This window comes from Molossus molossus, unplaced genomic scaffold (genome assembly GCF_014108415.1).
Source record: "Molossus molossus isolate mMolMol1 unplaced genomic scaffold, mMolMol1.p scaffold_m16_p_7, whole genome shotgun sequence".
NCBI lineage: Eukaryota > Metazoa > Chordata > Mammalia > Chiroptera > Molossidae > Molossus > Molossus molossus.
In genome coordinates this window covers 68718081-68745166 of record NW_023425401.1, presented here as the reverse complement: position 1 = coordinate 68745166, position 27086 = coordinate 68718081, and the positions used below count along the sequence as shown (strand labels likewise).

The window sequence follows — 27086 nt, the reverse complement described above, 5'->3', positions numbered from 1 at the left end:
GGAAATAAATGACCTAAAGACTAAAAAAAAAAAAAACATTGTAAAAGGTCGATGAAACCAAGAGCTAGTTATTAGAAAAGATAAACAAAATTGACAAACCTTAACCAGATTCACCAAGAAAAAGAGAGAACCCAAATAAATAAAATCATAAATGAAAGAAGAGAAGAAACAACTGACATCTCAGAAGTGCAAAGATTGTAAGAAAATATTACAAAAACTATATACTAATCAGTTGGACAAGCTGGGTGAAATTGATAAATTTCTAGAAATATACAATCTTCCGAAACTGAAATAGGGAAGAATCAGAAAACCTGAATGGATTGATTATAACTAATGAAATTGAAGCAGTAATAAAAAAAACTCCTAGCAAACAAAAGTATTGGACCAGTGGCTTCATGGAAGATTTTTACCAAATTGTCAAAGAAGAACTAACACCTATCCTCCTTAAGCTATTAAAAAAAGTTCAAGAGGAGAGAAGGCTGCCAAGCTCATTTAGGAGGCCAGTGTTATTCTAATTCTAAAACCGGATGAAAACCCTACGAAGAAAGAAAATTACAGGCCAATATCTCTCGTGAACAGAGCTAAATTCCTCAACAAAATATTAGCAAATTGATCCAGCAATACATTAAAAAGATGAAGTGGGCTCAGCCGGTGTGGCTCAGTGCATTGAGCATCATCCCATGGACAGAGGCCCTGGTTCGATTCCCGGTCAGGGCACATGCCTGTGTTGTAGGCTCAATCCCCAGTGGGGGGTATGCAGGAGGCAGCTGATTGATGTAGCTCTCTCACATCGATGTTTCTGTCTCTCCCTTCCTCTCTCTCTACAAAAAAAAATAAAAAAATGAATAAATAAAAAGATCAAGTGGGATTTATTCCTAGAATGTTATGTTGGTATAGTATTCACAAATCAATAAATGTGATATATAAACAAAAGGAAGGATAAAAATCACATGATAGCCCAGCTGGTGTGGCTCAGTGGATTGAGGATTGTCCCATGGACTGAGAGGCCTGGTTCAATTCCCAGTCAGGGCATATGACCTGGTTGTGGGCTCTATCTCAGGTAGGGGGTGTGCAGGAGACAGCAATCGATGTTCCTCTCTCGTATCAATGTTCCTATCGCTGTCTCCCTTCCTCTGGTTCTGAAAAATCAATAAAAACATATTTTTAGAAATCACATCATCATATCAATAGATACAGGAAAAAGCATTTAAAAAAATTTAGCCATGGGCAAAAACTAAAAGCATCTTTATAAGATCAGGAACAAGACAGGGATTTCCATTTTTACCATGCTTATTCAACATAGTACTGGAAGTCCTAGCCACAGATGGCAAGAAGAGATAAAAGGCTTAAAATTGGAAAAGAGAAAGTAAGACTGTCATTATTTGCAAGTGTTTTTTTAAATGAAAGGCATCTATAATATTTCTAAGTAACACTAAAATTATAATTTCTTAACACTTGCACCATATTATGGAGGGTCTCATAAACAAAATGTTCCACTCTAATGACTCTGGAGACACTTCTGCTCTATACAACATGGTAAGAACAGTAGGAGGAGGATTCCTGTTGCTCCATGAGGTGTTCCATGGGGTGATTCCGCTAGGATGCCCTGCAAATCCATAGCTAGCTGGTCCCTGCGAGGTGCCACTCCTCACAGTCTGCTAGTAGCTGACCATGGGGCCACAGACTACTTTGCTGCTATAGACACTCTCGGTCAGGCATTCTTGGGGTGTTGTCCTCAGAGGCGCTAGATCAGCTTCTTTCTGAAGCAGTGTTGTCCATAGGCATATATATTCCTGTTTGTAAGCAGGATGTGTGAATGAGGGGGTCAGTGTGAGTGTTGGAGCCAGTCCACATGGTGATAACTCCCTTAGGCCACTGAACCCTGGAAAAAGTCTTTGCAGGTGCCAAGGTGATGACTAGAAATGCCCAAGGCAGGAAGAAGCCTGGAGTACTGCTCCACCCTCTCACTGGAGTGGTGATGGTCTCTGTATCCCTTCTCTACTACTTGAGACCTTCCATTTGATAGATTCTGGATAATTATTTTGGTTTTAGCATAGTGGATTTTGACCACAAGGGGTTTTAGCATTTCTAGTGATGACAAGAAGGTAAGTGAATTTGTGGGGACTGGACATTCTTGCAGACCCTGATGACAGGAAAAATAATTTCTAGTTCTGGCCTAGAATAAATTCCAAATTCTTAGAATAAATTCCAAAGGCAACTTTACTATTTAAATAAGCCAGGAGAACTTGTACAGGCTAGACAGTTTACTCTTGTGGGTTCTTCTGTGCTATTTCCTGTGTACTTTAAGGCCACTCAAGTTATCCTTTGATGAATTGCTCCTTCAGGGCACTTACTTAGCTGACTTTGATCTCTCTTTTTTAATCTACATATTTGTATGTAAATTTCAAACCTTCTAAGACAGTTCCAGAGTGGCATCCAACAGATCTTATAGCCCGAGGAACTATTTCTTGAGAGAAGATGCAGCTGAAGATAAATCTCCTATGTCTTTCTTTGGCTACAGGTTTTATGATCAACCCAGGCTGTTGTGAAGAGATCTAAAAATCAATGCCTCTGATTCCCAGCGAGATCCTTAATACACAGCATGGTGACAGGAAGCATGAAATGAAATACTGACAACTGGACATAGCACAAATATTTTTACTATGCATTTCATTTTAAATGTGTGTCAAGCCAATTACATATGTATAGGGTTTAGACTATACTGTATTGCTTAAGCCTCGGATACTGTGCACTCTTCAGATCTCAGTTTAGTATAGAGGAATTTGGTCCAATAGTCAAACCCCTTGCAAGACTGTAATAAATCATCTTTGCAACCATAAGCATGTATAGTTGACTGGTTACCGCTGCCCCACAGACTCACCCCCACCCAGTAGAATTTTAATTCCCTCAGTAAAATTGATTTCACCAGTCTGCACATTATTCTTCTCCCTGTCTTCCATTTAGTGCGTTAGTTTGCTGACAGTAGAGTACACAGCACTTAGCAGCTGGTTTGTGGAACCATCAGTCAGGAAATTGTATGATAAATAGGAGGTAGCTGGGTTTAGTGGCACTTCCTTCTGCTTCAGCAGTTTTAACTGGAGTTTGGAAAAGTCATCATGTGGTGTTTTGTCAAGGGCCAGAACAGGAGATGGCTATGGTGTGGTGACTTATTACACATACATTTGAGTTATGATGCTCCACAGCTGCGTTGTTCATGTGTAAATAATAAACCATGAGGTGGATAATTATGGTGGTTGCTGGCAACATGACATGGGCTTGTTCTTGTCATATGCGTTTCTCGGACAATTTCTTGGGCCCGTGATGGAATATGTGCCTGATCTTCCACATGGAAACGACAAGCCAAGATGCAAGGGAAGCATTTAGTGTTTGAGGATCAGGCTTTTTTTCTTTTTCTTTTCTTGTTTTTCCTAGGATAAATGTCATGTAATGCCAGGTATATGAAAGGACATCCCCAGTCCGCTTTTTACTCTTTGTTTATACTGTTAAGCTATGGTCAAGCATGTCTTTAATTGAAAGAGGTGTTCTATTATATTTTCTCGAAAGTGGTTTAAGAGAGATAATTTCCACTGGCAGATGACATAAAGTGTAATTGTTCATGTAGATTTTAATAGTCCAGAGAAATTTTTTAAAACTAAATCAAGAGAGAAATAAATAGAAACATAACATTCTTAAACCTAAAACCAAAGGTCTTTGGTCTAGTCTATTATAACCATAACTTTATGTTGTTTATTTAACCCAATTCCAGAATGCAGAATTCATAAATTTCCTTGGAACATAAGCAAAGACTGTGCAAACAGTGCTAGATAAATGAGAAATGACTACAGTAATTATTTTGTATTTCCTTCTCACATATTTTTATAGGGCTTGATCATTTTCTTTTTCATTCTGAAAAAAGGAGCCAGGGTAAGAGAAATGGTGAACTATAATTCTATTAGAATAATTTCTTTCTTTCTTTTTTTTTAAATATACTCATCCAGGACATTCTTTCATTTTTGTTCAGATAGAATGGGAGGGAGAGAGAGAAAGAGAGAGAGAGAGAGAGAAACATCAACATGAAAGAGACAAATCGAGTGACTGCCTCCCACACAACCCCAACCAGGGCCAGGGACGAATCACAACCCGAGGTATGTGCCCTTTACTGGAACCAAACCCGCGACTCATCAGTCCACGGGCCGACGCTCTAGCCACTGAGTCCAGGGCTAGAATAATTTCTTAAAATGAAAAAATGGCAACGCCTTTTAAATCTCTGTGATAATATTGTAAGATTTCCTTGGGGAAGAGAGTTTTATAATGCTTGGGTATACTGTTTTGATTTTATAGGAGTAACTGGTTGGTCTTCATCCCTGTACTATAACTTTATTATAAATACTCATGTAATAGAAAATGACTGTAAATTCCTGCATCTATTGAATGTGGCATTAATTCACACGTTTTGAGCCCTGTGTGTTTGAAAAATGTGTATTTGTGCTTCATCATAATGCATAGGTATACCCACATAAAGAAAATCAGGTATAATTAATACCAACATATTTGTTGGAGACAGTTTAATATCAAAGAACACAGCTAAGAGCAAAGAAGTAAGGAAGTAAAAATATCTTCCTACTTTGACATAGTTGTCACAATCTATCTCAAAACGGCCATATAAAATGGTACATGGGGAGAAGTGTTTTGGAGGTGGGTTAGACCTTATGAATGCTTAATTTACACACAGTTCTAGTAGGTTTATTTCTATGATTTCCAAAAGCAGATGGCATGTGTTAAGTTTGAAGTCTGCTGGAAGCAAGCAAGTTGCATCAGCAGTTGTTAAAAGGAAAGGAAGAGAAAGAAGAACCATGTCTCCTGGCCATCCACCTAACCCCAGACTGGAATCTGATTTGTTTGGGGCTGGTTCAAAATTAAAAATCAGGAAACATTCACTGGGAATGTGTCAGACTTTCAAACGAGTGAAAAAGATTACTTCACTTAATATTATATTGTAGTAATACGGATGAATAAATTTTATTGAAAATGGTTAAATAGGACATTTTGGCTCTGAAGTATTACTGTTATGTGGAGCACTGAATTTGACAACAGTGGTGGATAAACTTTTAAACTTGTAAGCTATCCACATTTTCATTATAAAAACCCAACTCCGACATCTTTTAATATTAAGGCCTAAATGGTGTATTTAAAGTATGATTGATTTTTTTCATATGCACTCTATAAAATCTATAAAGTGGGATAAAGGATGGGGTAGTTAGCTTAGCTCTCACTGGTTGAATTCCAGCATTGTTGTACATCATAATATCGTAGCGACAATGATATGATAATACCAAAATAGTTCCTTTCCTCCCTCTGAACCACCCTCTCACCTATATCTTACAAGAAGCACAAAATACCATGAGTAATTGACATTTTTCAATACAATAGTCTTTTTCTAGTCACAGAAGTTTTCTAGGTTCTAAATCTGTGGAATCACAGCTTTGAGTTCTATATATGCTATGTTAATAGTTCCTCACTCTTTGTTTTTCTCGAAAACATACTGTTAGATTCTCAAAGGAAGGGCAAAGTTCAAAATAAGGGAAGTAAGATGTAATTTTATTTATTTGTTTATAAACATTATCTTTCAATTATAGTTTACATTCAATATTAGTTTGTATTAGTTTCAGGTGTATAGCGTAGTTGTTAGACAATCAATCCTTTACAAAGTGATCTCCCTGATATTTAAAGTATCCATCTGGCACCATACATAGTTATTATAATATTATTGACTGTATACCCTATGCTGTACTTTACATCCTCATGACTGTTTTGTAGCTACCAATTACAGTGATACCTCGGTTCTCGAACGCCTTGACTTTCGACCAAATCGGTATTCGACCAGGAGATTCGAGAAACTTTTGTCTTGGAATCCGAACAAATATTTGGAACTCGAACTTCCGAGATGAGCCGAGTTGAGCCGAATGGCGTTCATTCGGCCCAGCGCGCCTTGCTTGCGTCATCAGTGTGAGTGCAGAGAGAGAGTCACGCTTTGTGGAGAGAGTCACGCTTTACACTGAATTTAACCCTTAGACATACTGTACACTTTTATTTCTTGTTGAGACTTATGTTTTTCTACATATTATATACAAATTAGGCCAGTAAATAGGCATTTTCTGGGGCTTGGAACAAATTAATCCAGTTTCCATTATTTCCTATTGGGGGGGGGGAGGGTTCATTGCTTCGGTTCTCGAACAATTTGGTTCTCGACCGTCCTCCTGGAACGAATTATGTTCGAGAACCGAGGTATCACTTTGTAGTAGTTCTTAATCCTTTCACCTTTTTCACCCAGCCTCCCAAAGCCCCTCCCCTCTGAAACCATCAGTCTGTTCTCTGCATTTATGAGTCTGTTTCTATTTTGTTTGTTGATTTCATATGAAAATATTTTAATGTCATAAAAAAGAACAAAAAAGAAATAATCCAAACAGAAAGTCAAATATCATGATTTTACTTATATGTGGAATCTAAAGAACAAAATAAATATAATTTTTAAAAGTTTGTTATATTTATATTCTAAAAAATGCTTGTTGAAGATTCAGAAAAAGAGAAATATATAGGGAGGGAAATGAGAACCACCTGACTATACCACATTTGCACACATGATAGTCCTCCACTGGGACTTAAGGAACTCCTGGAGGGGGTGGGCTACCGGTTACACCCTTGTCTGCGTTTGGTACAGCACCCTCTCTTAACACACACACTCTGCCTTCACAATTCTGTGTTGCTTCTTGAAGCCACCACTCAGTGCCTCATTTGGAATTGGCTGTACCACCTGCTACCCTCAGGTCTAGGCAAACCTTCAGAGTTGTAGAACTGGCTCAAAGCCCTTCAGAGGCACGTTGGTGTACACATCAGTTCTTGGGAGTGTTGCCTGTTCACTGGCAATAGCAGCATGATGGCTATGGGCAGGCTTGACCATGTGTGGAAGGTACTGTTGAATAACAAGTTCTCCTTGTTTGATGTGATATCAGGCTTATATAAAGCTGTGGAGGCATACCTCTAGGTTTTGAACTCCTTTATTTTGCTTCTTGAAACTTGGTAAAAACTGGAGTGCCGGTTACAAAATATCACCCATGCTTCTAATAATAAAATGTAGCAAAACTGTCCATTTTTTTTTGCAGTGAATCACTATTTAGAGGGAAAAAAGTATTTCCAGATTTGTCAGAGACAGTCAGTATAAATGACAACAAGTGAGTAGGGGTAGAGGAAATATTGTAAGTTAAGTGTGCACAGAGTAACCCAGGAAATGGTGAAAACCAGCTTGAGCATAAAAAGAGGGAAGGCTGGTCTGGAGCCAAAGTGAATGTTAGGGCTGAAGGGTAGGAATCCCTCAATTTGCCCCAAACCACCCTTTGTCAGTCAACTCCTCTCCTGCAGCCAGGCCCTATAACATTTCTGCCATCAACCAGTAGATTTGCTGCCCCAGTGTTAGGACTGCGGACATATAACCCAGGCCAGGAAGAGGGTGGGGGGCGTATACATTTAAATGATTTAAAATGTGTGTATTTCTTGTGTGTAGTGTATGTATGGTGTGTGTGTGTGTGTGTGTGTGTGTGTGTGTGTGTGTGTGTGGTATGTGTGATGTGTGCTGTTTGTGTGGTATATGTGTGTGGTATGTGGGTATATGTTGTGTATGTGGTATGTGTATGGGATGTGCTTGTGTGTTGTGTGTGGAGTTTGTGTAGGGGTATGTGTTGTGTGTTTGGTATATGTATGTGGGATGTTGTGTGTATGCCATGTATTCTAGCAGGGACTTTAGAAAAGACTTATTCCCTTGAAAAGCATCATGGGTATGGGAGTATTGAAGCTAATATTTATATTTCATCTTGGTTTAAAATTCACTTGATAGTGTAATTTTAAAAAATAAGTGTCTTATAATCAGTTCCTTTGGTTTGTTGCTCAGTTCTTCCACTCTGGCCAGCCTTTCTCCAAGGGTAGGCTCATTAGTTTTTCTTTCTTGCTCTCCGCTGTAGGTTTTGGTTGCATTTATAGGCTTTACTTTCTTAGGTGCAAGTAGTAGTAACTTGGTCATACTTATGCAATACCTTATGAAGCCTCATAATGAACTTTAAAAGAGTTCTTCCACAAATTCTTAAAGTAGGTTCAGCATAAGTCATGAAGACAGTCTAGCAATGTTGCTTCATGAACTGAAATTCTGTTCCAAAGTGTTCCTTTTATACAGGTTGGACTTTCTTTTTCAGACCCTCCTCACCTGTTTCCTGCATTCCATCCTCCTGTGCCAATCGATGCAAGACATCATGAGGGGCGTTACCATTATGATCCGTCTCCAATTCCTCCACTGCATGTGTAAGTATTAAAACATTACCCAGTAATGAAACAGAACAAAATACCAGCTTTTACTATCTCAAGACTTTTTGTTTTCAGCATGGCTATTGGGCTGTTGAAGATGTGATAGAAGTATAAGGTTTACTTTTGAAATATAGTATCTATTCCTGGACCCACTGAAACAAATTCCCAATGGTTCCTAAAAAAATGCCTGTCATATGATACTAGGTGGCAGGCAATTAATTCCTATATATTTTGCTGGCATGTATTCTATGGACTGAAAATACTAAATTTAAAAAGTAGAGGACTAATGGAAGGTTACCATACAAAATGTGTATTTGGTTGAGAATAGGTTTGAAGTTTTTCATGATAAAACTTCTGTTAGGTGAAAGTTCTGTCTCAGGGATCACATGAATAATAATGAAATTTCTATGGTAAATTTTCATAGCCCCTGTGGTGTGTACACCAACAGTCACTTGATTGAATGGAATGTCACCCAAACAAAATGGTAAATGTGATTGAGCACGTGATTGACACAAAGATAAAAGGAAAGAATGGTGGTGATAATATATATTAGAAAGGGAAGAAGAAAACCTTGTGTGGAAATAAATAAATATTATATTACTTGGTTTTGGGGGAAAGAAATAGTAGACTTGCAAACTAAAATGTCTGTATGTGCATGTTTATAGTACTGTCCAGATAACTAGAACCATTTCACACACACACACACACACATTAGGTTATATACAGTAATTACCCTTCATTCTGAGACAGTAAAGTTAGAAAAGCATAAATAATACTTTGAAGAATAATGCTGGTTATTTAGATGGTAGATTGCATCTCTATGGCTATTAGTTACAGCTGTGTAATTACATATATGCCAAAGAAAAATGAAGTTGTTTTAAAACAAGTCCTCCTCTGTGAACAGAATTAATTGATATTAACAACCCTAACTACGTGCCCAAGTACACATATAATATTTTACTAACAGTTTTGTGGATCCATCTTCCATTACTAAATTGTAATTTCAGAGCAGATTTGCCTGGAGGTAAATAATAATTCTGTGTTGCAGAATTCTATAAGCATTATAGGAAAAGTGGATATTTATATAGAGGGAATACAGAAACTTGTGACTTATTTTCTCACTTTTCACTGGAACACAGGTATTTCTAGGCTTCTAAAGCTTGCTAAAAATATACTCACATAAAACCAAGAACCCAATTTAAAACGCCCTATACAAAGGTAAGGAAATTCCAAAATCAGGCTTAAACCTGCAATGTAATTCTCCTGTTACACATAGGTTTTGCATGGCTGATTTTCCCAGACTTTACAGTCTGCAGTGATATAGTAATTTAAATCAGATTTTCTATAGAATTTCAGAGTTTTTCACTCTTTCACAATCATTGTATGGAGAAATTTCAAAAAATGAGTTTATGTGATTGAATGAACTAGTTCTTCTGGGTTCATTATAGTTTGCCTTATAATTAAATTCAAATATGAATTTTTCAATAAAAATCCCAAGTATTGGTTCTTTGTCAGATTATAACAACAGCAAGCCCTCATGTAGTCCACACTGTTTGTCCTAGGTAGACCCTGATTGGTATGCCTACAGTATTAGCTTGCGAGTGATGAAAACGTCACAAGATAGTTTAGGTTGAGTTTGGATAATCCTGGGAGAAGGAGTAGCATTTCAGATATGACTGGTGAGCTGGGATTTTTACAGATTTTAGTATTTCCTCCTTCTCCAGCTAAGTGTTAGGATATTTTAACAGCAGTTGACTAAATTGTCCTCCAAAGATTCATAATACAAGGCTGATAGACAAAACTGAGCCTCAAAGAGAAGTCCTGGAAAGTTCTGAGAGGGAATGTCATCACCTGGGCAAAGAGCGTGGTGGAAGCACGGGTCTGTGGCCTTCTAGCAGGGTCCTGGGTGGAGACACTGAGTTTATGAAATAGGCTCCTGCCCTGGCTGGTTTGGCTCAGTGGTTAGAGTGTCGACCTACGGACCCAGGTTCAGTTCCCACTCAGTGAACGTACCTTGGTTGCAGTTTTTCCCAGGCCCCGGCTGGGTTTGTGTGGGTGGCAGCCAGTCGATGTGTCTCTCTCACATAGATGTTTCTCTCTCTTCCTCCCACTCTTCCTCCCACTCTATCTGAAGATAGATGCAAAAATGTCCTCTGGTAAGGATAAAAAAAACAAAATAAATAGGCTCCTGGAAGCTAGCACAAGCCACACCCCTGTGCCTTTATAGTATGACATTTTCTCTGCTTTGCCCTCAGTGACCTTCTGGCTCTGCATGACAAGGGCCTGCTTAAAGTCCTCACCTTCAACATTTCACCTTTGCTGGCTTTTCCTCACTATACCTAGTGTGAGCCTTTATTGTAACATGGATCCTCCTCTTGCATGGCCACTTATTGTTTAGTGGTCACTGCCCCTGTTAGTTATGTGGACAGTGTCCAGCATTCAGCCAGGCACTTTATAAAAGGTGCTCAGGGAACACCCAAATTGTCCAGTCTGGGAGGCAGCAGACAAGCAGTTGCAGAGCTTGAATCCCATTCTTGAAGTCCAAAATGCTTGCTACTTAATTATATTATAGAAAATGACATCAGGTGAGCTTAGTAAGCTTTTAGAGTAAATATTTTTAATTATAAGAAGTCAAAATTTGCGGGTATTCTCATTATTTTGTACACGTAATTGTTCTTCTGGTGCCAACTTTGATTTTAAATTATAAATCTTGAAAACAGGGTTTGTGTTGATGGAAATGCTCACTGATCTCTGTTTAGAAGGATGTCAGGCACTGCACTAATTATGCTATCATATATTATCATTAAAGATTCTATTGAAAGAGGTTTATAAATTGTTCTTATTTTTAGATAAACCACCCTATATTAAGGCATCAATGATATGGTGCAGAATTAAATTAAAATCTCATAAAATGAAATATGTTATGTATTAGCTGTTTGACACTTAATTTGCCTCTGAATGAGTCGAGGAAATCACAAATTAACCTGCCTTTGTTTTTTCAACCATGGCTTATTAGGTGTTAGAACAACTGCAGTTACAGCCTAGTAATAGCCACTAAGCCTTATAAATATGTGCAGAAATATGTCAGTTTGTGTTAAAGAACCCAGTACAGTATATTAAATGGAATGTCTTTAGATTACCCTACTTAATTTCACTGTTACTCCACAATTTATGGTTAGGCAGTGTAGATAAGACTATAGAATCTTAATTTTTTTCAAATACAGTACTGACCATAATATTAGACTTTATTAGTATTTCCTTAACTAAAAATCATGAATTTAGATTCAGAATTAATAAGTAGGACATAGAGTGTTATGTTTCCCTGAGTTGTCACCCAAAGACTCTCATATAAAACATATAATTCCTGCATTATGTTTTTTTAATTCATGCAGTTTGAAAAGTAAGAGACACTAGATATGAAGAACTTTCCCTTTTTTCTGAAAGTTATTCTCTACTGAATTTACCAGGACTTTATGTTCTCTCAAATCATTTGCTTTGACCACAGATTTGATGCTTTATTAAGCCATATAGAAAATAATACTAGTGTTTTAGAAAAAATAGCAGGGTGTACATTTTATTGTATTACTGAATTATTTGGTGCATTAATGACAGAAACCGAATGAGTATTCACATAGTCAAGGAAGTAATTTTATGTGAATATTTACTTCTTTGTCTACTTTGTATTTCATACCTTGCTTTGTTTATACTGGGACTCTTTCTTGCATAACTCCAGGAGGCAGTATTGTATTCTATGGGAATGGATGATACTGTAGGCTAAAAGTTACTATTTGTTTTTAAATTTCACTTGGGAATTTAGACAATTGGAATATTATATCCCCTCCTCCAAAATACAGATGTATTTTCAAGTGACTACTTTCACACTAATGAAGAAAAAATTTCTTTTGCATTTTGAGTGTGTGTTTTTTTAATTGTTGTTGATGTTGTTGATCAGATAGAGTGGGAGGGAGAGAGAGGAAGAGAGAGAGAGAAACATCCACGTCAAAGGGACACATTGAGTGGCTGCCACCCACACGACCCAATCGGGGCCAGGGACAAACTGCAACCGAGGTACATGCCCTTAGCGGGAACTGAACCCAGGTCTCTCTGGAGCGCAGGCTGATGCTCTAACCGCTGAGCCAAACTGGCAGGGCTTGAGTGTGTTTTTAAAGATTTAGTATTAGTACTCATGTAAACATGCTTCTTTAAAAAAAAAAAAAATAGACATAATGTATTTGTAGAAACCCCAAAATAACGTTTTATTTATTTATTTTTTATTATTATTTTTTTAATTATAGAAGGATCTTCATTTTATTAGGCCAGATTGTTTTTTTTTTTGTTGTTGTTTTTTTTTTATTTATTTTTTTGTTACAGATATTTTACCTTTTTGATTGGCACCCCCCTCCCCACTCCACCCCCGCCCCGTCCCCGGCTTAGTTGTCCATGTCCATCGGTCATGCATACATGCATATAAGTTCTGTGGTTTATCTCTTCCCACCCCCCCCACCCCCTCTTCTGAGGGATGTCAGTCTGTGCCCTACTTCCATGTTTCTGGGTCTACTGTATTCCTCAGACTGTTATGTTCATTATATTCCATATATAAGTGAGATCATGTGGTATTTGTCTTTTTCTGCTTGGCTTATTTCACCTAGGATAATACTTTCCAGGTCCCTCCATGTCGTCTCAAAGGATAAGAGATCTTTCTTTCTTACCACTGCATAGTACTCCATTGTGTATATGTACCACAGCTTTTTTATCCATTTGTCTACTGATGGACACTTGGGCTGTTTCCAGATCTTAGCTATTGTACATAGTGCTGCTATGAACATGGGGGTACATATATTCTTCCTGATTGGTGTTTCAGGCTTCTTAGGGTATATTCCTAGAAGTGGGATCACTGGGTCAAATGGAAGTTCAATTTTGAATTTTTTGAGGTAACACCATATTGTTTTCCACAGCGGCTGCACCAGTCTGTATTCCCACCAGCAGTGTATTAGAGTCCCCTTTTCTCCACACCCTCGCCAACACTTGTTGTTTGATGATGTCTTGATGGCGGCCATTCTGACAGGTGTGAGGTGATACCTCATTGTTGTTTTAATTTGTATCTCTCTGATGATTAGTGATGTTGAGCATTTCTTCATAGGTCTCTTGGCCATCTCTATGTCCTGTTTGGAGAGTTGTCTATTCAGCTCCTCTACCCATTTTTTAATTGGGTTCTTTGTCTTCCTTTTGTTGAGGTGTATGAGCACTCTATATATATTGGAAATTCACCCCTTATCTGATACATCATTGGCAATGATGTTCTCCCATACAGTGGGTTGCCTTTCCATTTTGATGATTGTTTCTTTTGCTGTGCAGAAGCTTTTGAGTTTGATGTAGTCCCATGTGTTCATTTTCTCCTTTGTTTCTGTTGCCTTAGGTGATGTATCAGTGAAAAGTCTGCTCCGTATGATGTCCGAAATTTTGTTGCCTACATTTTCTTCTAGAATTTTTATGGATTCACGGGTCACATTTAAGTCTTTTATCCATTTTGAGTTTATTTTTGTGTATGGTGTAAGTTGATGGTCTAGTTTCATTTTTTTGCATGAAGCTGTCCAATTTTCCCAGCACCATTTATTAAAGAGGCTGTCTTTACTCCACTGTATGCTCTTGCCTCCTTTGTCAAATATTAATTGAGCGTATTGCTTTGGGTCCATTTCTGGGTTTTCAGTTCTGTTCCACTGGTCTATATGCCTGTTCTTGTGCCAGTACCAGGCTGTTTTGGTTACAGTCGCTTTGTAGTATAACCTGATATGTAGTATTGTGATCCCACCTACTTTGTTCTTCTTTTTCAAGATTGCTGTGGCTATTCGGGGTCTTTTTTGCTTCCATATGAACTTTTGAAGTACCAAATAACGTTTTAAATTTGACATTCATTTGGGAATTTTCACTTCGGAAAAATATTTTATATGCAACTTTTTGAGCCAAAGTTTTCTCATTTATAGACCAATATGAACTGAATTTCAGACTGTCCATTTTCTTCATATGGGCTCTGCAATTCATTTTCCAAAGCAGATTCCTTAGTTATTAATCCATTACAGTAATTCAGGCCCCACAGATGTTGCCAGCTGAGCTGAGAGCTGCCCTTGTCTCATGCTGTGAATGTGAACATTACTACTACACCCCAAGTTGCATCCAAAGCCAGCACTCACAGGTGGTTGTTGCATGTCACACCATCCTTTTCACTAATTCATTTTATAAAACCAGCTTCATCGTTTCTCTCTTGGGGGAATGAGCACTCATGTTCTGTTCTACTTGGCAGCTCTTTTTTCTGTTATTTGAGTCAGTGTGGCACTGTACAAGGCTGCCTGACTCACTGAAATTATTTCACCTAAGTAAGAAGAGCTGTCCTTCCTACTAAAAGTGGTTCACTTCCTAGCATGTGGGGAGAGGACTCAGTACACGATAGATCATTAATATTCGCTATGAAATAGAGTACATTGGAAATAGCAAGTCTTCTCCCCCGTGATTATGACTGCCTTTTAGAAATGAGAGCAGGGAAATGGGTGGCAATTTTGGAGTATGAATAAATACATTTTTTTTCCAAGAGAAAAAGCTCTAAGAAAAGATGTGTCATTATAGTAAAAGCTTAGAGAAAGAAAGGATAAGTAGATGACTAGGGCTACTACTCAGTTCCCTCTCTCTTTTTTTTTTGCTCCATTCCTGAATTCAGCATCTTTCATATACTAGGTACTGTGCTTATTGGGAACTCATATAATATATATTCAAAAGTATCTTTCAGTCTAGCTCCCTGTTTAAAATTTTGTGATGGTCCCATAATGTATGACAGTAATGTCATTATTTTTATTCCCAGGGAACCCTCCAGTAAAATGCAGAGATGAGCAAAACCTTGTATTTATATTTGGAGGCATTACTAGTTTGGAATATTGACTTTTAGAAAAAGAGGAAGGGAGGAGAAAAAAGAGATAGAAACATCAGTGTGAGAGAGAAACATCAATCAGTTGCCTCCTGCACATTCCCGAATGGGGACTGAGCCCACAACCCTGTCATGTGCCCTGACCAGGAATCAAACCCATGACCTCTTGGTGCATGGGTCGATACTCAACCACTGAGCCAAACTGGCTGGGCTAGTTTGAAATATTTTAATAGTACAGTTTAAAATTAACAAAGGAAGTTTCATTTTTTTCACCTCAGTGTTTGTGCTCTACCATAAACATTATTAAGACTGGTAAGATGTAATGACATATTACATCAAATACTGTAGCTAACACTGTGTAAATCCCTCTCCCCCCCAAAAAAAGAAAAGAAAAGAATGAACTACATTTTAATTATATCTCTTGAGGGAAAAGACAAGATTGTATTTCTTTGCATTTACTAGGCCAAGTCCATGCCTTACACATAGTAGTTCCAAAATAAATATTATTTTCAGGGATGATAATGGGCTGTTGTTTCTTAGGCCACTGCAGGTTTACTGTCATCTTTGTTTTGTTTGTTCTGTTTTTGTTGTTTGTTTACTTTCGTTAGAATGTTTCATATCATGCCAACAAAACTAGCACATTTAAGACTCAGAATCAAAATCTTGATTGCTACTTAAGATAATATTAAAAGTACCTGTTGCCATGTCAGATGCAATCCACTGCCAAATACTAAATCAGTTACTAGGTGTAAAATAGGGCTCATTTAATATACATCTATTGGTGCTTTCCAGGCTCTTCACATAGAAATGAAATTAGCAATCTCAAACGGAAACCTAAGAAGAATAGCAGAATTTCAAAGATAAGGGAAAATAGAAATGAATAGACAATTCACACAGAAAATAAATAATAATGTCCATAGCTGTAATGTGACATTTTTGAGTACTTACTATGGGCTAGGCATAGTTTTAGAGACTTTACATAATTATGTAATATATACAGCAACCCTATGATGGAGTTATTATTACTAATCTAATTTTAAAGACATGGAAATCCTAATACAGAGAAATTGCATAGCTTAGGGAGTAGGTTGTGCATTATTTTAACCCAGGCATCAGATGCCATACTTCTTGCTCTTGGTTTTCTTGTTCTACTTGTGAAAAGGAACATCATAGACTTTGCTGCTCTAGTTTCTATTTCCTGGATGAGCACAAAGGATAACAACACGCTATAGAAAGGTTTCTGTGTTAGTGCTGTCACTGTCTTCTGCAAATTTCTAAGGTACAGATCGGTATGGCAGTATGGAAAAGAATGTAAAAAGCCTTTTGAACTAATAAGCCTTTCTGTAGCCAAGCAATCAGACATATATCAGTGTTTGCTGCTGTAGAATTTGTGACACCAAATAAGTGGAAAATTTACATACCCAGTTACAGGAAATGGCTTGATAAATTGTGATTCATCAACTTGGTAGAATATTGAGCAATACTTAATCACATTTGAGATGACCATATTAAAACATCGGTAAATAAAGATCAGTGATTATAGCAGTTTACTCAGTAGATTGCAAAGCTATGTTGGACTAGATCACGGTGTGCATGTGCTGGGAACCATCTTCCCTCAAATACACATGGCTTGTTCCCTCACTTTATACATTTCCTGGCACAGATGCCTCCTCTCCTGAGAGGTCTTCTATGAAGAATTATATAGTGAACAGGGCTTGTCAAATTATAGCCTCTGAGCCAAATTCAGCCCATGACCTGTGTTTGTTAATAAAGTTTTATTAGAACACAGTGATTCCAGCTTGCTCACTATTGTCTATGGAAGCCTTAGCAATTAAGGGCAGAGGAGCTGACACACAGAGAATATGGCCCACAACACCTAAAATGATAAAGTTTGCCATCTAAGATAACACCTCCTTTTCAGCCTGCTCTTTTGCTTTACTCTGCTTTATTTTTCTTTCTTTCGTATAAGCAATTGCCATCTTATTTTTGTTATATTTTCTAATTTTAAGCTCTCTTACTGTTATTCTCAAATTTTCATTGCATTTTATATCAGCTCAAAAAAGAACATGTCTTATTTTGGTTATTGTTTCTCATAATAAACTGAAAAAATGTAAAACCTGTCTAATTTTCAAGAACTACCTTAGATGACTTACTTTCATAGTTTGTTGTGCAACTATGAAAATGTGGATGGGTTAGAATTTCTAAACTTTAAACATTTTAATGAGCTGGTCATATCAATCCAGATCAAGCCATATACACTTGATTTTACAGTAAGAAACATGGAATAAATACATTGTACTGAAAGGACATAATGCTTATTTCTGTTTTGCAATATTTCTAATGACTGAAACTTTGAATTTAGTCACAGATTGCAAATAAAGCAGGCCCTAATTATGGTGCATATTCAGAGTCTGAGCACCAGCTTCTTGGCTAAAATTTCTGTGTTCTTTGTGCAGCGCTCAGTAGTCAGATAGTGACTGAAGGTATTCAGAGGCACTGAACCGGAAGCCACTGGCTCTTTAGAGCCTGCTGTCTAACCTGTTGTGGGTGACTGGGGTGTACTGGACTGTAACACACTTTTTTCTTTGAGTACAATGCTTCTACTCATGTTAAGCCTGGCTTAAATGAAAATGGAAATTTACTGCCATCATTTTATTTATTTTTCAAAATACGTATTTGAAAAAATTAAACTTTAACAGAATTGGTCCCAGTGGGAAGATACCTTCAGTTTAGTTTATATGATGACTACCACCCAAGCTGAAGCTGCCTGCAGCTCTTCTGTGGCCAGCTCTCCTTCCCTTAGGTAACAGAACCTGCCTTTTCCACCTAAACAAAGACTAGCCATTTCCTATAGCAGCACAACAAGCTGAGTTCATTTCAGACCTTTCCCCAGGGAAACAAAGGCCAGTGACACAGGGCTCCTGTCATCCATTCCTTTTTGTTGTTGCATCCCCACCCTTGCCCACAGTGAAATTTATACATCAAAAAATAAAATGCTAACAGACTTATTTCCAGGAAACTGCTTGCTAACTTTTTGAATCCTAAGTAACAGATTACCTAGAGTTTTGCATCTCTGGTGTTCTAAGCCAACTAAGCATAATAAAAGGAAACAGCAAGAAGAAGGTCAGTTTTGAAAGTCATCCTCTAAATCCTAAAGTAGAGATGTTGTTGCAGAATATTTCTTGATAACTATATTGAAAAGACATTTGAAAAAAATTGCTTGACCATTTTTAGTTTGTTGTGATCTTTGTAAAAGAAATATCAGAACAATAATGGGCATCATTATATTGCAGTTGGATAAAATTTAACAAGTTAAATGGCTTATAGGTCCTATGTTTACCTCTGGTAATTCCTAGCACAATTGATGACATTGCATCAACTTCAATAACTCTGATATTCAAAAACATCTGATATAATACTCTGCTGTTATAATGTGTCAGCGAGACAACCAGAGATGCACAGCCAAATTGCAAAGGAGCGCTTCATTCCCACCGATGGACTTCAGAGGACATAGTCTCCCTTAGATCAGCAGCCCCTATTCTTCTTGCTCCTCTGATTTTAAAGACAGAAGCCCCATCCTCCTTTTTACCCCCCTCCCTCTGAGGACCAGTACAATAGTGGGAATGACAGCTATTACAGAAGTCAAAATTAGCATTATTCACCGGGCTCACAAATACCTGCAAATGCCTGCAATTACTGGTACTTGGAAACTGCAAATGCCTGCAAATACCTACACTAGAAGCTGCAAATGCCTTCCAATACGTGGGGCAACTATAATCTTAGGCAATATTCCTTTACTTCTAGGGGTAATTAACCTATTATTGGAAAACTATTGAGGAAGGTCCATTGATGATAAAAATGGAGTTACTTAGTCTTTGCCAGCCAAGAGGCCTACATAAGAATGGAATCTAGTTGCCTTAGCCTTGAGGCCCAGGTCAATACCTGTACACTGTACCTCTTTCTCTCTACACACACACACACACACACACACACACACACACACACACACACTGCAACTCTGCCTCTCCTCTTTCTCTACACCCCCCCCCCCCCCCACACACACACACACACACTGCACAGACACAGACTAGGGAGAAAAGTAATAAGTGGCAGATCAGGAATTACCTTAAAGTATGAGTGTGCATTTCCAGTAATGAAAAACAATAAAGGTCCGTAACCTAAAGCCATAGACTTTTCTAATAGCCAGTCACCTAATACTGTGGGCCATGCCTCAATTCACATGTTGGTAAGTTATAGATATTTAAAATCTTCTCATACGGCTACAGAGAGATTACAAATCCATTAAAAAGTGCTGCTCAGTTGTGCCTGACTGGTGCGGGTCAGTGGATTGAGCATGATCCCATGGACTAAGAGATCCCTGGTTCAATTCCAGTCAGAGCACATGCCTGGGTTGTGGACTAGATCCCCAGTAGCTGGGTGGTGCAGGAGGCCATTGATCTTGCTATCTTTCCCTCTTTCTCTCTCCCTTCCTCTCTCTCTCTTAAAAAAAAGTGCTCAGTTGAGACCACTATTGGCAATGGGAAGGTTAGCCTCTGTCTAAAAATCTAAACTAATACCAGAATGAGTTATGTGTACAGTTGCAAATGAAGATGATCTTTTAAAGGTTTACCTGTGAGAATCTGTCAGTGCTAGTTATACTGTGATAAGTATTTTATAACTCAGGTAATAAGAACTCTGCCTAAGGTCAGTTATGTTAATTTAGCACATCAAATAATCCCTGGGTTTAGAGTGTGTCTCCTACCACCTTGAAATGAGTTAGGCTAGTGATTTTTACCCCATATGCCACAAAAAGTTTTATTTATTTATTTAATTTTTTTTTAACCTCACCCAAAGACATTTTTGCATTTATCCTGAGATAGAATGGGAGGAAGAGAGGGAGGAAGAGAGAGAGACATCAAACTGAGAGAGACACAGGTTGCCACCCACAGGACCACAACTGGGCCAAGGACAAACCGAAACCAGGGTACATGCCCTTATCGGGGAAACAAACCTGGGCCTCTCTGGTCCTTGGGCTGATGCTCTAACCGCTGAGACAAACTGGCCAGGGCAAGAAGTTTTAAAATATGCAATACCTGACTATTTATTTAGGGGCATTGACCACTTTTCTCTTACATTATCACATTTTTTAAAAATGATATTAGCCAACACAACATAGCCGTCCAATTGAATGAATCAAAATTATACCTGTTTTTTGGTCAGATCAGCAAAAATATAACATATTTTTTGTGTGCTGCAGAATTTTAGTAATTAGTTTATGTGTGCCATGAAATGAGGGAGTTAAAAATTCTCTGAGTTAGGCACTAACTGGAGAATACCATTATTCTTCTAAGTACATTCAGATAGTATCCAAATATTGCTAAGTTCATCTGAAGTGAACAGTATCTCTATTATATGGGGGTTAGGGGGAGACAGGCACTGGCAGTTAAGTGATCTGCCTCATTTGCAAAATAAATCACCACACCCTGTTGCTTGGATATGATTTACATTTTTAAGACAGAATCCAAAGAAAGCATTCTCAGTGTACTAAAATGCTTCTTGCCTCTATTCAAAGCAATTTCTGGCTCTCCTATAGAACCAGAAGACCTATATGCCTAGTCTGCATTGCTTTCAACCTAAACTACACACACCAGTGAGTTTTCAGAAACAACTTCAAAATTATAAATCATTAGCAAGGCAATCAGACCTGTAAAGAGGATTCTGATTTTAAGAAGTTTTTCGTATTATAGTTGCCTGGGGTATAACTGATTAATATTAGAATTATACTGTATTATATTAATATTAACATTACCTAACATGTTGGATTTTTAAAATTTAAGTATTTTATGCATCTTCATTATTTTTAATATATAATGTTAAAATATGTGCACACATACCACTCACTTCTGTTCATCTTCCTTGTGGTAATCTCAACTTGCTTTTGGGATGAGTCAATAAAAGTTTGCATGATCTTCTTTCTTAATTGAAGTAGTCAACGGGGAAAAGAAGGTCAGCATAAAGTATTGTGATCTTGTTTTAATGATCAAAATAAGCTTACCTCAGATTTTGGATTTCAGGACTGAAAGATAAATGTAGTTACCGGATTGAGAGAAGAAGAGTCCAAGTCAATATTCTACTGGAAATCGGGAAATTGTGAGGTGAGGGTTGAAAGCAAAGGTCCTACTTCCTGCAAAAGGCTGTATGCATTAAGCTCTGTGGAGGAATTCTCTCCTAGTCAGATAGTTTTCTGGTTGAGAATGTCACATGATATTTATGAGAGAGAATGTGCAGAATGTAAGTTATTGAGTGTTCCATGATTCTTATGTGGATGGCAGGCTGTGTGGATCTGATGTGGGCGCTTGTTTCATGTACTTGCAAAGGCCTTCCATTGATCTGAAGAACACTGAGAAGATACATTATACCTTATTTAATTTGGGTTAACTTCCTCACCTTTCTTCATCTCTTGACCTGGGCAGACATAAAACTTTTTAGTTATTTTGGTTATTGTTTGTTGTTTCTTTCTTCGTTGGGAAAAGGGAGATGCTATGTTAAAATTGAATTGGCAGGAATGAAAAGTAGAAAGCAGCCCCTCCACCTTCCCTGAAGTGTATTTTGAAAGAAACATCCTTTTTGGTTTTTTTACTTTGCAAGGGTGTCCTCTGATGAGGCCTTTGACTGAGGCCCCTAGCGAAGTCTCCCCATACTCAAGCTTTGGAAAAGACTATTGGCCCTTCTTTGTTTTTGTTGTTGTTGTTGTTGAACTGTTTACTTTGCTTTCTTCCCAAGAGGTTCCCTGGCCTTCCTCTGACAACACTTTTCTGCATGTATTACATTCCTCAGACCCAATTCTTTCAGTCCATTTGATTCCAGCCTGTGTGATTAATCCAGAGATTCAACCTGTCATGAGTCTCTGACAAGCCAAGTGCTTGCTAAGTTCCCCTAATATGGAGACCTAAAGACATTTTGTAACTCGTTATTGAGAGGGTTGTGCTTCATTCCACCTTAATAACATAGCTGCTGTTGAATCATCACTAGCTTTAAAATTACTGAAGGACACTACTAGTCATTTGGTTTCCTTTCAATGTGAGTAAGGCTATTGAAGGAGAGGAGTTCAGGTTATTATACATATGCCCACTTCAGTAACATAAATCACCCTGTGCAGGGTGGGGCAGAAGACCATTAGTTCCATTTAAGTTAAATTTCCATTCAGAAAGAATTTCATAACCCCTTGCACAAAATGCATTTCCATCTGTGTAGAAATCATTAACAATAATGAAAATTATTCAGATATTCTGCCCTGGCCAGTTTGGCTCAGCGGTTAGAGTGTCGGCCTGCGGTCGGGAGAGACCGGGGTTCGGTTCCCGCTAAGGGCACGTACTTCGGTTGCAGTTTGTCCCCGGCCCTGGTTGGTAGTGCGGGTGGCAGCCACTCGATGTGTCCCTTCACGTCGATGTTTCTCTCTCTCTCTCTCCCTTCCTCTCTCTCCCTCCCACTCTATCTGTACAAAAAATGGAAAAATATCCTCGGGTGAGAAAATTATTCAGATATTCTAATCATAGCCATTACATTTTCTCTTAAATATATTTTTTTTCTGAAGTACTGTTTATGACTGAGACAGGTGAATAATTAAACTTAGTAACCTATTAAATAAAGATTAAATATTTGCTTCTTTAATGAATTATACTTCGTTACAGTTGTTGGTAAAACATTGTGAGACCACTAGACAACATTTAGTTGTCTTAAGCAAAATTCTGTAAGGGATCTGTATTCACCTGTTTTTATACATGAGAACAAGCAGGTGGAGTATACTGTACCTAACTGCTAGCCTGCATTTATTGATACTGTGTCTGGAAGTAGTTTTGATTTGAAACTTTCCAAAAGAGGACCAAAGAGTTTCTTACAAATGATTGAATACACAATCAGTGGTGAAAATTATATGCAGTGTAAATACCTATTTATACATACAAGTCTTTCCTAAAAGAACCAGGTAAGGTTCCCAGCAGTGATTCTGATTTCTTGGGATCCTCTTGTGTTCTTGCTGAGCCTGGTTTGAACTGAGCTCTTGGCGTCTGATCTTCATGATCCCTAGGGGCCACAGATTTTGTGTGAGGGTCTCTTGCTAGTGTCCCCCTGGGCAAATAAATGCATTCATTCTGTGGGATCAAGATTCTTTCTCACACATGAAGGATTGCCTGGAAAATGGGAGTTAAAACTCTGTTGGGCAGAAGAGGCGCTTTCTCCTTGGAGTGGGCTCTGAACAAGATCCCCAAGTGAGCTGAAGCACAGCTGCCATGATAATTACTGTGGAAAACAATTAAACATCCTCAGGAGTAGGACTGGATTGCAGCTTTGCAATCCATACCCCTTTCTACTCAAGATAGTAATTACAGTCACCAATGATAATGCTTTTCTCCCAGATTTCAAAGTATCATTTCAGAAAATGCAAACATAACTCTATTGACATATAGCTTCTGATGATCCACTTCTCAAAGCCACTTCATAACCTATTTTTGTAATAGATGTGGGCCTCAGATGAGTTCCATTCTCAGCTCTGCCACAAATGAACTGGATCCTAAAGCACTTTCCCTGGCCTCTCTGGACCTCCTTGTTTTCATCTGTGAAATAAAGTAGTCAGATTAAATGATGTGACTTTAATATCCCTTCTTCTTTTTTTTTTTTTTTCTAGAGGACATTTTTTCCATTTTTTGTTCAGCTGGAGTGGAAGGGAGATAGAGGAAGAGAGAGAGAGAGAGAAACATCGATGTAAAAGGGACACATTGAGTGGCTGCCACCCACACGACCAACCAGGGCCGGGGACAAACTGCAGTCGAAGTACGTGCCCTTAGCAGGAACCAAACCCAGGTCTCTCTGGACAGCAGGCCAATGCTCTAACTGCTGAGCCAAACTGGCCAGGGCTAATATCCCTTCTTAACATTGCACAGTTATGGGAAAGTTTAGGTTTGTGCTTTGTATTTTTTCCTGTGTATGGATACTTAGAAGAGGAGTCTATGAAAACTCTGTGGCCATGGCCCTAATACATACATGACCATGTTCCATTTTTTTTCTGTCCCCTCTTTCCTTATATAAAGATCTACTGAGAGTCTTGCCCAAATCCTGGCCAGCTCTCCCTCATTCATTCTTTCTTGTACTCCCCAAGTAATGCTTTGTACATCCATCCTTAGCCATCAGTGCATAAAGCTGCTGGGCACTACCTGTGCCATTTTAATGTCATTCACATAGGTTCCCACTGGAGTGAAAGGATAACTGGAAAACCATACCATATATTCTATTAACTACACCAATAATTCTAAAATATAATATTTAAGCATATTTATATATTTGTACTTGGTTTCAGATAATTTTCCTTTGTGTTTAAAATTATAGACTGGTTTTGAGTCCAGCTTGGGTATTTACTATCAGATGACTTACTCTGTCCAAGCCTATTTCATTATTCAATCCTATTTTATATCACAAATTCAAGGAATGGCCACATAGATAGCACTTAACACAATCTGTCATATCATAGGTATTTAGGTATTTGATAAATGGCCAAATTACCTAATATGTATTTATTATATTACCATATTTAAGTCATCTGTTTTAAGTTGTGTATCTTTTTTCACCTTTTAACATCTCTGAAATTGGAATGTATCTTACAATTTGTAGTGTTTTATGATTACTGTTGGTGAAGTAGCAGTCATGGGGAAGTTTCAGGCATGTCTTAATAACATTGTTTGCTGATATTGTCCTTTTTATGAAAGTACTTTGGTGATATATGATATAACCTATATCTCAATAAGTCTAAAAGAGTTTTTTAAATGAGTGTAAAGTAAAAATTGAAAGCGATAAGGAAGTATAGTCGTTCTTACTGGTACCTAAAATAATGGTGCATTTTTGATCAGTAGCATCTTAGCTTTGATTAAATGCAATATATATCAGGAAAAAAAAATTGTTTCACTGTTAGGTTTTTTCCCCAAGAGCCAAGCCAATTCTTCCTAAATATTATAATAATGGACCTTGTTGCAGAACTGTAAAGTTAAAATGTAAAAATAATGTTTTCAAGATGCTCTTTCTGCCTCAATCATAAAAAACAGAAAAGGAGGACAACTTCAGTTTGGAACAGTATAAAGAAGGGGAACATGTTTTATGTGCTGGTTATGTTGGTGTATTTGTGAAGGTGCATAGCACAGGCTCTCAAGGAGTAAGACTTCATGATTAATGGTGTTTATTCTTGACAGAAGCCTCCTTTATTTATCTGCAATATAGTTTAGTGATTTTATCAGGCACCTGAATGAAAAATATTCAGTCATACCATATTGCAGTGTAAATTGAGTAGAGTCACTTTTTATTATATCTTTCTGCCTTATCATCTGCACAGTAATTTTCTAGCAGAGGTTTGATATGAAAAGGCTGGATTTAGCTGTACTTGACACAAAGCCTCTTCAATTTCTCCTAAAAGTTCAGGCTGCTCTTAGAAAAGTGTGTGTGTGTGTGTGTGTGTGTGTGTGTGTGTGTGTGTGTAATATATAACCCTCTCTCTTATCCAAGCAATTTCAGGATTTGAAAGAATGAAGATAAAATGCACAAACCTGGATAGGAGAAATGTTGTTAATATAAAAACATCCAATAACTGAACTCACTGGTAAAAGCTTCTTTAGTGTTTAAGCTGAGGCTTAGTACTGAGCCTTTTGCATGGCTACATAGCCCCATTTTCTTCTAAACAATTGCCATCCAAATCTAATTAGCATAAAGCCAGGCACTTTCATTTGTTCTGGGAGTACTATGGAAGTTGGAGTTCACATGAACCGGGGAGAAGGGAGCATCAGTCACTGTGACGATGGCAATATCATTTAAGAAAGAAAAAGAGATCTCATTTGTAGGATGCTCAGGTTAGGTATCACAACTTTTAAACAAACTTTATTCAAGTAACAAACTTCATAATATTAATTGCAAAATGAATCAGTGGCAGAGAGGGACACATGGTTTGAATTGTAGAAAACATTGGATTTTAGGGCCAAAAGGGGCTTTAAACCTAGTGGGTGAAATGGAGATCTTCTTGTTGAAATCCTTACATTTTGCACATGAGAAATGTAAAGCCCAAAAAGGTGTTTCCAGTAAGTCTGTGGTCCTCTGCACAGGCTCACCAATGGTAATAGCAAGTACCTCCCACACATCTTTTAGACATTTCCTGTTAGTGAAATTTGTCCTTACTTGCTTTCTCTATGAAGGAGGGAGTGCAGTAGGAGATTTTGTGGTTCCTTTCCAAGTGGCCAGACTCATTCTGTCTTCCAGGGTGTTATTCTCTATGCCCTGGGCAAAGCATACTAAAGCCATGATAACAAGAACTGTAAGAAAATGATCTAGTTATGTGTAAGTTAATGCTTCTTTTCTATTGAATAATGGAGACAACTTGTTTCTCAGTACATTAGATATACTCCTTTTCCATATTTAATTTATTTTCTAAAAGTGATACCCTCAAAGGGGTTAAAATTCTGGAATTTTGAGAAGTGTGCCTGGGATATAAAGTCTTAGATAACATGTAGTAGAGGCCTACAAGGTCTGCTTCCACCTAAATCTAAAGAGCCTGCTACTTAAAAAGGGCCATTATTTTCACCTTTACTAGGATAGAAACCTCTACCATACCTCGGTGATTTTATTTTAGAGGAGCGCTATTTAGAAAATAATAATAGTTAGATGGTTAATAATAGTTCCTTGATGGACATCATAATTATCACTGTTAAAAAGTTGATTTAAAGAATGGGGAAAGTATGAGTCAATTGTATCTTGCTTTAAGGATTACAAGAGACAACCCAGAAAGACACTCTAG

General features: G+C 37.8%; 1 protein-coding gene across 2 annotated transcripts in view; it reads left to right on the top strand.

Annotated features, from left to right (window-relative positions):
• Positions 1 to 27086, top strand: part of GLI3 (GLI family zinc finger 3) — a 337975-nt gene that overhangs the window by 187762 nt on the left and 123127 nt on the right. For both annotated transcript variants that reach the window (XM_036246667.1, XM_036246666.1), the window contains exon 3: positions 8241 to 8346. In XM_036246667.1, coding sequence (XP_036102560.1) covers positions 8241 to 8346 — 106 coding nt within the window. The remainder of the gene's footprint in view (positions 1 to 8240; positions 8347 to 27086) is intronic.